We start from the raw sequence: 12,037 nt of genomic DNA on the forward strand, positions 1-12,037 counted from the left end.
CTTTTGCTTCTTTTGCTTCTACCATAAGACTTTAACTTTACCAGTAGGTTTACTTCTTTACCAGAGGTTTTACTTCTTTTACCAGAACCAGATGAGAACAGGACACGTTACTAGTAACCTTGACTGATTAGGTAGAGTTAGATTTCGACGACAATATAAACAAACATGCACGCACAAGTTATACAACCCCGACGACATGGCAGTACAAGTATTTTGGTCATCACTACTACATTGAATGTGATCGAATTAGCTTAAAACACGTTGCAGACTGATACTTTGCTGTTGGTAAGTTGGGACAAATAGTTATGGATTTTCTCCTGCGTGAAAATATACGTTATTACTTGGTTAGTCTAATTATTTTTGATGATTAGTCCTGTTCCCTATGAAAAGAACGGTGTCAGATTGGGAAGGTGGTGACTGTGGTTTTACTTCTTAGCTTCTTTTGCCCTCTCCGTAGGTTAAAATAAAGAAGTGACGGAGACAGATTGGGAAGGTGGTGACTGTGGTTTTACTTCTTAGCTTCTTTTGCCCTCTCCGTTTCTACTATTTCCCCAACATTATCATACATACCTGTGGCGACAGACTTCTTTTGCTTCTTTTGCTTCTTTTGCTTCTTTTGCTTCTTTTGCTTCTACCATAAGACTTTAACTTTTACCAGAGGTTTTACTTCTTTTACCAGAGGTTTTACTTCTTTTACCAGAACCAGATGAGAACAGGACACGTTACTAGTAACCTTGACTGATTAGGTAGAGTTAGATTTCGACGACAATATAAACAAACATGCACGCACAAGTTATACAACCCCGACGACATGGCAGTACAAGTATTTTGGTCATCACTACTACATTGAATGTGATCGAATTAGCTTAAAACACGTTGCAGACTGATACTTTGCTGTTGGTAAGTTGGGACAAATAGTTATGGATTTTCTCCTGCGTGAAAATATACGTTATTACTTGGTTAGTCTAATTATTTTTGATGATTAGTTCTGTTCCCTATGAAAAGAACGGTGTCACGTGATGGTGATCTACATTTGTGATGGTGTTATCCAATCAGGATGCGAGGACTTCAGAAGTCTCTTTTAGCGTATTGATTTTGCTACTCAAAATTCGTGTTCTTTTTTTAAAGAAATGGTCTTCTGCTGAAGTCATGTTCGTGAGAGTAAACATGCAAACGGTACCCTTACCCACCAGTGTGGAACTGTGTCAAAGGTATTACGTCATAACCTTGTGGCATGCCTGTGGTGTCAAGCCAAATACATGATCCTGCCAAATACATGACTCCAACACTTCTTGGTGTTAGTTTGTCATGATGTGGGAGACTAAACGTAGTCTAACCTAACTCCAATCGTAAGTCTAACCCTAGCCCTGAACGATGATCCCAATCCTAACCCTAACATCCCCTAACCCTAATACCAACGCTAACCTTAACTGCCGACCACTCACGTATGTGGCAGCCCAAGGATTTGGCAGAACCGCCCACCTGTGAAAAGCGCCCCCCGGCGAAATATCGCGGCAGCTCAATTTAGGTACATGTAGACTACATTTATTTGTAAGTTCACTAATAGTTAACTCTTGTCACAATACGTGCCAGAGAGTACAGCTGTTATTGTGTTCCTAGCCTCCTAGAAATTGTTCTAATCTTACGTTTCTCGGAAACTCCCTGATCTCAGAACCACAAAAACAGCCCTAACATGGAAGCCAGAAGGCACACGCCCGAGAGGGCGGCCTAGAGTGACTTTGCGGAAAACACTACAAAATGATGGGGTAAAACTTGGACTTAACTCACTTAAGGATATGGCAGTAGTGGCGCAAGACCGAAACCTTTGGAGACAAAAAGTCAGACAAGAAGTCGACCTATGCAACAAGGTTGCGGGAGGATCTAAGGTCTAAGGTCTAAGGGTCTGCTCAAACTGGCATTTTAACATTTCAATCTCTCCATCATGTTGAATAACTTACATGTAACTGTTACATGGTCTTAATACCGTCTTATCAGTCCAATGACACACTCGGAAACCAACAAGTTAACCAACATGCCAGTACAGCTTCTTTATTGATTGCAGTAATATTATTGGCACCTAACAAGGTGTAATTTAACATCGAGGGAGAGACATTACGTATCCACGTGTCAATAATGTCCCAAAATTTTCTTTTACAGTCAAGCTGCAGCGTAAAATGCTCTACTGTCCGATGTGAGAAGTTTTTGACAGTCCTGCTGTATATAAAGTGTCCACCGGGTGTTGCCTTCTTGTAGATTGGTTACCTTTACAATGTGTAAATTTCCACTAACTGCAGCGGTAACACATAATCTACATGTACATGTAATGTTACAGTTGGTGAGTAACATTTTCGATTTTACCAGTACAGTAGGTGAGCATACTCCATGAACATTCTTGTTCGTTGGTATCTACTACATTATGTGACTTAATAGTCTCCACCCCTGGTTGTTGGGTGGTAACTGATGCATCTCAAAGTGAGAATAGTACATATAACCCTTTTATTATTAACAAAATTCTCTATGGGATCTACATTTGTACTGAAAACAATACAGAAGGCTACTTTTTAAAAAATCTATTTCTAATGTTTCTGACATTTTCATTGTCGCTACTTCCTTCAGCTACTTTTCTTCTTCCTTTGTCTAGTCTGAAAAACACAAAGCGCGCGAAATGTAGTGAATGGTGGCGTTGGTAAAATGCTTCACGGTTTAAACCAATACTCAATGGACACAAAGGCAACTTGTGCAACTAAAAAAACGACACAAAAAAAGATGCTAACCTCGATCAAACCCTGCCTCTTTCCACTCCTCATCTGTAACGTAGCAGATGAGAATGTCAGCGTCCTCCTTCGGGTCGTCCTCTTTCTCTTGTGTGAGGTCCACTACAGTCGGGGTCTCCTCGAATGGGTCTGTGCTGGTAGTGCGACCTGAGTCGATACATGGACACGTCCCAGTTTTCACGTGTTGAGCTTACTAGCTGAGGAAGGAAGAAGAAATAATATAGACAGAAAGAGACAGAGATAACAGAAGGAAGACAGTGTAAGAAATGTACCATTGTTATATATACTGTAGGCTGCTAGAATGAATCACGGTCCACACTCGACCACCGCTTGGGCAGGTGATCCAGGGCCACATGGGGACCGACCAGTGAAATGTTTCTCTGACGACCAACAATGGGAAACACGAGAATGTTGACATGTACAGACGGAAGGACAAAAGAGACAGAAATGTTGAGCAAGCTCACGCCCGGCATGCACATATGTACAGGAGGACTAATTTCCAAGCAGATGCTACGGTGGCAAGGCTATAACTTACTAATGTAGGATTTACTTGGAGATTATGGAAGGACAAGAAAGAAGACAGAAAAGAAAACTTACCATTGCTGACCAGGCCATCACGTTGGTCTTCGTCTGTGGTGAGATCGATCAATGGTGGTGAGTCGGTCCGAGGGTTCGCGTGGTGTCCTGCGGTCGCACACAAGTACAAGAACACGTTACATCAGTCAGTCATCGTTGGCATCGGTGACGTTATTATAGCACTTCGGTCGGACTACTTACAACTTGGGGAAGTATCGGTTCATCTAAAGCTACAATCACACAAGAACAGAAATGTTTCACGTGCGGGCTCTAAAAAGAGGGCAAAAGAAGCTAAGAGATGAAGGACACTTTCTCCGACTCACAAAGACCTTGGATTATTGAAATAGATTCTAAACGACATGTAAAGCGAAAGCGTACCTGGGTTTGCAGGCTTCGTCTTGTTTACTGTGACAGCAGAAGTGACCTGTACCTCACCGTTGTTGACGAAAACTTTAATTTTCATTTCGACGACAGGATCTGAGGATAGAAAAAATACAACAGTAGTTGTAACTAGAGTTCGACAATCTCATACCTCCATGAAATATGATCTTGATATGTAAATGTAAATTTCATCTTTAATTGTGCAAATGACCTCTGCATTAACATGATATATGCATCGTGATGTATGTTAACTTTTGATTAACTTACAGATGTCCCAAGTATGACATTCTCATCATTCACCATTATGAAATCATAGAATTTTCGCATTAATTATGCAAATTAGGTCATCATTTGCAGAATTAGTATCTGTTGAAGTTCCGCCTGCCATAGGTTACAGACATTACATGTATGTAAGAAGTATAATGTAAAACACTGTAATTATAGAATTTCCTCATTAATTATGCAAATAAAGTCCTCATTTGCATAATTTGCATTTAATTATGTACATCTCTCTCTCAGCTACCTACACACCAAAAATAATGAAAATATGTTGTTCCTGTCTGGACTTATTGGCTTTTAAACATTTCCCCAGAAAGTGCCCTGCAGTTCCAGAACAAGCCGCTAGGGGCCCAAACTCATATGACTTCTTCCCAAGCACGAGAGCTACCTTCCATCAAAATTTCATAACCCTAGCATGTCCAGATCGCGAGATATCAAAACCGGAAGTTGCGCTGCAGTACCAAGGGAAGCCACTAGGGGGACCAAAATCTCATCATTTCCAGTTTTCGTCACACCCTACCAACACACCAAGTTCCAGGCGTTCTTTAGTTATCTTGTTGACCAACAGACAGACAGACGGACAGATAAATGCAACTGAAAATATAACCTCCATGACACATTTCATGGAGGTAATAACGTAACGGTGGGCGTGTAGATATGCGACAGATTTACAACGTTAACAGCGACTTGGGGGTAGTGTATGCTTCGTGACCGTGTCGTACACAATTCAATCCTTGTGACGGAAAAGGTTGACGACACTCGGTTCTGTCACCGTCACTTCTTTATTTTAACCTAGTTTCATAACCAACATATCGATTTTGTAGGTTCCTATTTTAGTTTTTCTGTGGGATTGCCCGGTCGTGAGTTTTTTTGAGAAATATTCGGGCCCGCTACTGGATGTTATGGAGGTGCTCAAAAACTCTTTCTTTCCTAGAACTATCACAGAGTGGAACTCGCTGTCACCAAGGGGGGGCATTATCATTAGATAGATTTAGACAATGTAAGATGTTCAAGGGTTAGGTGTAACAGGTCGTTCGAATTTCGATGTAATGTAGATAGCTGCCGCCGCGTGCCTGCGAAGGTGGTGTGTTATACCCGCTATGATACAGATATGGTAAAACGAGGGCCGTTGGTTGAAACGGCCTCATCAAAACTTACCATTTTGTCCGTTGTGGGCATTACTAGTCTCAACGTTGTTATCGACGTTGCTCATGATGTACTTTACAGTTTATTGTCAGCAGACTGCAAGATAAAAGTGGTCTGAGCTTTCTTGTGTTGCTAACATGAATACAATCTCATTCTACTATTTCCCACTATTCACTATCACCATTCTACTATTTTTCCAACATTATCATATCAACGTTGTTATCGACGTTGCTAATGATGTACTTTACAGTATATTGTCAGCAGACTACAGTATATTTGTACTTTACAGTATATTGTCAGCAGACAGAGTACTTTACAGTATATTGTCAGCAGACCTAGTATATTTCATTTCACTAAAAGTGGTCTGAGCTTTCTTGTGTTGCTAACATGACTATTCTATTCTACTATTTCCCCATACATATCTGTCAGGACACATACCTGTGACCTGCTCGGCCAACTGTGACCAACAGACTGGGAAGGTGGTGACTCCAGATGAGAACAGGACACGTTTTGACTTGGGTATGTTTCACTCACACACAGGTAGTGTGTGTGCGTGTAAGGTAGTTTTTACCTTAGTGACGTTGGTGACTCGACTAATCACTCACACACAGGTAGTTTCTAAAGCCCTCGCAACCTGTCTGTTGCCTGTCATATATGATATGTCATATCACAGATATGTCATATCTGTTGCCTGTCATATATGATATGTCATATCACAGATATGTCATATCTGTCATATCTGTCAGGACACATACCTGTGACCTGCTCGGCCAACTGTGACCAACAGACTGGGAAGGTGGTGACTCCAGATGAGAACAGGACACGTTTTGACTTGGGTATGTTTCACTCACACACAGGTAGTTTTCACCTGTCATGTCATGTTACATGTCATGTTACAGTTGGTGAGTAACATTTTCGATTTTATTTCGATTTTACCAGTACAGTACACACGATTAACATTCTCGATCGGGACGCACACGCCGCCGCTAGCGCCTGCCTGAGCCTAGGTGAGCCATCAGACCATCAGACCTTGACACTACGTGGTTGCAAACATGTACGCACAAATTATACAACCCCGACGACATGGCAGTACAAGTATTGTGGCCATCACTACTACATTAAATGTGATCGAATTAGCTTAAAACACGTTGCAGACTGATACTTTGCTGTTGGTAAGTTGGGACAAATAGTTATGGATTTTCTCCTGCATGAAAATATACGTTATTACTTGGTTAGTCTAATTATTTTTGATGATTAGTCATCAAGTTCCCTGGGAATGGGTGTCACGTGATGGACTCATCCAATCAGGTTGCGAGGGCTTTAGAAAAAATTCTTTTAGCGTATTAATTTTGCTACTCATATTCGTGCTTTTTTTCTGAAAGAAAGAAAGAAATTTCTGAAGAAATGGTCTTGTGCTTAAGCCATGTTCGTGAGACTAAACATGAAAATGGTACCCTTACCACAAGCGTGGAGCTGTGTCAAAGGTATTACGTCATAACCTTGTGGCATGCTTGTGGTGTCAAGCCAAATACATGATCTTGCCAAACACATGACTCCAAAACTTCTTGGGGTTAGTTTGTCATGATGTGGGAGACTAAACGTAGTCTAACCTACCCCAATCGTAAGTCTAATCGTAGCCCTGAACTATGATCCCAATCCTAACCCTAACATCCCCTAACCCTAATACGAACGTTAACCCTAAACACCTGCTGACCTCTCACGTATGTGGCAGCTCAAGGATTTGGCAGAAACGACCACCTGTGAAAAAGTGCTCCCTGGCGAAATATGGCGGCAGCTCAATTTAGAGACATGTACATTTACATGTACTAGTATTTGGAAGTTCACTAATCATCAACTCTTGCCACAATACTTTAAATACCGAAGAATTCTCCTAGAATCCTTCTAGAAATTGTTCTTATCTGGAGTTTAAAATTATATTCTGCATTTAATATTTCAATCTCTCCATCATGTTGAATAACTTACATGTAACTGTTACATGGTCTTAATACCGTCTTATCAGTCCAATGACACACTCGGAAACCAACAAGTTAACCAACATGCCAGTACAGCTTCTTTATTGATTGCAGTTATATCATTGGCACCTAACAAGGTGTAAGTTAACATCGAGGGAGAGACATTACGTATCCATGTGTCAATAATGTCCCAAAACTTTCTTTTACAGTCAAGCTGCAGCGTAAAATGCTCTACTGTCCGATGTGAGAAGTTGTTGACAGTCCTGCTGTATATAAAGTGTCCACCGGGTGTTGCCTTCTTGTAGATTGGTTACCTTTACAATGTGTAAATTTCCACTAACTGCAGCGGTAACACATAATCTACATGTACATGTAATGTTACAGTTGGTGAGTAACATTTTCGATTTTACCAGTACAGTAGGTGAGAATACTCCATGAACATTCTTGTTTGTTGGTATCTATTACATTGTGTGACTTTATAGTCTCCACCCCTGGTTGTTGGGTGGTAACTGACGCATTTCAAAGTAGTTTAGATCTATGGTGGACACAGTAGAATGCAGTCAAGACAATAAAATGTCATTTTACAACATGCTTAAGTTACATGGGTCCTTAAGCAGAAGACTCGGGTGTCAGAATCAGTTGTTGAACCAATATGAAACCAGCTACTTCAACTTCTGTACTGTGGCAACAAGTGAAGGATATCACAGCATGTCAGACCGGGAAGGCTTGAAGTTTGCAATATTTCTTATGTAACACCTTAGCTGGTTCAGAACTTTGTCATGGCTTAGAACTTCACCATGAAACATCATATACTGTAATAATGTGTTACCAAGTATTTTGCAGTGCTTTGTTTCTGCTGTTTAATTTCAATTAAAAACAATATTGTTGGTGTCATAAAATATAGCTTCTGCAAACTAGATGAGCTCTGTTAACCACATTTGTCAAGTTGCCATCATTCTACAAGTTCACAGCATTCAGCAATATATTTTCCAAATTTCTGTCTTTTCCAGATAAGACAACCGAGTGCCTCAAATGTAAAAAAAAAAAAGAAACATTGTTGCAGAAATGCTTTCCTGGCACAGAGAAATAATACATAAAATGGTTATAAATTAGAACACTGCATAACTTTATTGACATCAATAAAAATGGCTATCTGGGATCTACATTTGTACCTAATCCAATACGGAAGACTACTTTATAACTTTTAAACAAGTGACATGACAAACATGGCATGAAAATGCTTGTTACTTTTTGACTTGTAACGAAATACTGAAATGTAATTAACCTAATTGCACTGACAGGGTTCTGTCCAAAACTGATCTGTATCGTCAACTTTGTTTAAAAACACTGTAAAAGTGTCACATATGCAGTACAACTGAGATTTTTGCGACATACACAGGTTTTGAGTCGTATCAGCTATGCACATTTAAAACATGTCCACATGCGTAGTACATGTACATGTATGCAGCTGAAAAATATACGTGGAGAAGTTTGCTGCTGACGAATTGTGCCTGAACTCTTGAATGTCAAAAGTGTACATGGAATGTATCTAACAATTAATATTACTACGGTACACAGTCAATAAACAGTACTTGTGTGCAGCAATGTATCTGCAGTATGAGAAAATTGCTGAAATTGAGATGGTCGAATATAAAAATAAAATTTGCATATTGGAAATAAAGAGCTTTACAAATATTTGGCAAGACAAACAATAGCAAAAAAAAATAGGTTAGGGGTGGACCAGAAAGCAGAGGAAGAACTTCATTTAGTTGATACATAAAATATGAATTGAAAATTCTGAAGAGAAGTAATAGTTACCGAACACAGTCAGCATTTAAAAATGCAAAATAATAGAAATAAATACAAAATAAATGAACTGTTAAGCTTCAAGAATTTGTACCAACATTTTCACATGAGCAAGATCTATCCTGGTCCACCCCTTATAACCAGGTAATGTATACAAATACTTAGTAATTACATGTACACATTAAGCATGTACCACATGGGAAGATATACATACCACACACATTACAACAATCCCATTAGTGAACCTGTCACGTTAAAATTAAATCATTTCATAGTATTAAGCAGTATTTGACATTTTGCAAAAGTTTTCACATTTTATACATGTAGCCTTTTTTCGGATATAAAACAATTACTTTAATTTGCTATCATATAGCTACCGGCACTGTGCAGTGCAACAAATAAATATGGCATGCTATTTACAAGTTAATGTTATGCACTTGTCAAGGTAAATCCTGAGAAAGAGAGGTACAATATTGTATTATGGACTCTTCATCATAAGTTTGTTGACTTACGTAATATATGCATAGCATACAAGTTTGCTGGTAGGACCTTTCCAGTTATTTTCTTGTGAGTCAACTTTCCACAATATGTGCCAAAAAGCAGTTACTCAAGCAACTGGATATGATTTTGGAAACTAGTTTGTGCTTGTAAACCTGCATTTCTTCTCAGGTTTCACAGTCACTGTCATAAGCTAGTGGATGCTAGCTGAAATGTCTGACCGTTTCCAAAATCATATCCAGTTGCTTGAGTAACACTGCTTTTTGGCCTATCGTATTACCTGGATGTAGTGATGCATACCTAAACCCAATTTTAGGTTCAGGTCCGGATTCAAGTCCGGAGGTTTAGGTTCAGTTCCGGACTTGTAAGTCCGGACCTAAACCCATGGCATATACAAAATTGCATGTTGGCAACCTTGCAATGTTGTCTGGGTGAAACTTTGGCCACATAACTTGGAGGCCGGTACTTGACGATGCCCGATGGCAATGTTTTCTTCATTTTGCAGCAATTTTGTAATCTACGGAAGGTTTTATGTGGTTTGGAAAGAAAAGGGGTATGTGAAATGGTCTTTTATGGTAATAAGTCCGGACTCGGTTCTTGACTTTTAGGTTTTTTTGGACTTGAACCTAAACATTCTTACAAGTCCGGATCTAAGTCCAGTGAACCGGTATGCATCACTACCTGGATGTCTAACCTTCACCGACGTTTCCACAATATGCTAGCCCTCCTCTCAGGACTGACATTGACAAGTGCAGTATAATTACAATATCTAATTCCCCCATAGTCTAGCACGTTGCTGCTCCCAAGGGCCATAATTTCACCACGGTGACTGCAGGAAAGGCAGTGTATTGCAAGGCACATGATCTTTAATACCAAAGGTCATATAGCAGCAAAAAATGAAAAGAAAACGAGTATCTGTGATTGCAATACATTTCAGAAAATGATCCTGCCATCCCGTAGTATTGCATATCGTTCGTCAGCACCGGGGCTGCCCTGCCCCGCCGTACGCGCGCGGCAGTTTCGAGATGTGCCTTGGGAAGACATTTGGACAATAAATATATATAGAGAGGAAACATTTACAGCAGCCGACGTGCCCACACACTTGTGTCCCATATTAACACCCATACAGAGCCTGCATTAATTACACAAGGTGCACCACATTTTGTACAACTCGAGTTAGCGTGAAAGCAGTACTAGCGTGCCTGTGTATCTGTGAGATCCAACTGAAAAACTGTCCAAGCTTTACATTTTACACCAGTGGCAAATTAAAATGAGTTACTTACACTGAGCGATTCAAAAGACATAAGACTGGATTACATGTACACTGAGAAGTTTGGAAGTAAGTTGCTCACTCTTCAGTGGATTTCATTTGTTGGTGTGGCAGTTGGAACTTTGTAAACAGTTTTGGTGGCATGGCAACAGTTCTTTTCAGATTTCAATTCTACCACCGGAGTGTAATACAATGTACACGAATCTGTACATGACAGTAGTATGGCTCTGTGGATGGACATAAAATGGGTTTAAATATACCTTGTGGCTCAGGATCACTGATTTTTGTTGCTTTTATTGGTTTGAAAAGCTCAGAAACCTATCAGTATTCGTTGGTGAGAAGATGTCCTTTGAAGAAGCCACTCTTTTTCTGAGGATATGAAATGGGGATTTCCTACTTTTTTATTGTATGGATTGTGTTAAGGGGCTAGTGTTGGAAATGTTTTATCAGCATCAGCCTGCATTGGGAAGCCTTTTGTAATAAAAGCTGCTGGTAAAGTGTAGCACGCGCATGCCTTCTTAACTAGTGTACTACAATGTATTCATCTTAAAAGTTTGTCTGTGTTGGTAGAAGTCATTATGAAGCAAGTTTAAACTCTGTAATTTCCTACACAAGAACCCGGGCTTACCAGAATTTTTGACTGCACAGGTCCAGTGTCTGTCAATGTCATTTCTTGACAAAGACTGGAGTTGTAAAGACTGGAGTAAAAAATTTGGCTATATAAGTCCGATTTCTTGTGTTTAAACTTGCTTCATAGTGTACTACTTGTAGGTCCATGGCTGTAACAAGCTGTGGATGTTGTTATGGTTGCTATGGGGGTTGCACAGTTGAAAATTTGGTTAAGTCCGATTTCTTGCGTTGGAAATTACAGTTTAAACTTGCTTCACAGTGTACCACTATACAATGTATGTCCACGGCTGTTATAAGCTGTAGGTGTTGGTGTGGGGGTGAGAACATGAGCGGGCAACAGAGGTTATTCTGTCCTAAGTCATTCCTTAGCAAAGGCTTGAGTTGTACAGCTGAAATTTTGGTTATTAAGTCCAATTCTTGTGTTGGAAACTACAATTTAAACTTGCTTCACAATGTATTTCTGTAGGTTCACGACCACGGCTGTTACAAGCTGTAGGTGTTGGTGTGGCTGCTGTGGGGGTGAGCATGGGAGCGGGCGACGGAGGTTATTCTGTCCTAAGGGCGCAGCGGTCCGACGTGGCGGGGGGATCTCGATGGCGAGGAAGAGGCGGATCGGATGCGGTGGCCGCGGGGCGTTGGCACGGGTGACATGGATGGCTTGTAGCGTCGTCGTCTGTGGAAGGCAATGGGGTTTACATTTCATC

General features: G+C 40.3%; 1 protein-coding gene and 1 long non-coding RNA gene across 2 annotated transcripts in view; both read right to left on the reverse strand.

Moving 5' to 3' along the window:
• Positions 1 to 2,780: 2,780 nt before the first annotated feature.
• Positions 2,781 to 3,756, reverse strand: LOC109472237. The gene is made up of 3 exons (XR_002140352.1): positions 3,729 to 3,756; positions 3,372 to 3,458; positions 2,781 to 2,921 (listed from the first exon to the last, which is right to left on the reverse strand). It is a non-coding gene; the product is annotated as an uncharacterized LOC109472237 (long non-coding RNA).
• Positions 3,757 to 7,272: 3,516 nt separating this feature from the next.
• LOC109472234 overlaps positions 7,273 to 12,037 on the reverse strand; it is a 39,081-nt gene continuing 34,316 nt past the window's right edge. Inside the window, exons 13-14 of the mRNA XM_019771864.1 lie at positions 10,115 to 12,006; positions 7,273 to 9,713 (exon numbers count right to left, since the gene is read on the reverse strand). Of these exons, the coding sequence (XP_019627423.1) occupies positions 11,889 to 12,006 (118 nt within the window). The 3' untranslated portion in view covers positions 7,273 to 9,713; positions 10,115 to 11,888. The remainder of the gene's footprint in view (positions 9,714 to 10,114; positions 12,007 to 12,037) is intronic.

This window comes from Branchiostoma belcheri, unplaced genomic scaffold, assembly GCF_001625305.1.
Source record: "Branchiostoma belcheri isolate BF01 breed outbred unplaced genomic scaffold, Haploidv18h27 scaffold27, whole genome shotgun sequence".
Classification (NCBI taxonomy): Eukaryota; Metazoa; Chordata; class Leptocardii; order Amphioxiformes; family Branchiostomatidae; genus Branchiostoma; species Branchiostoma belcheri.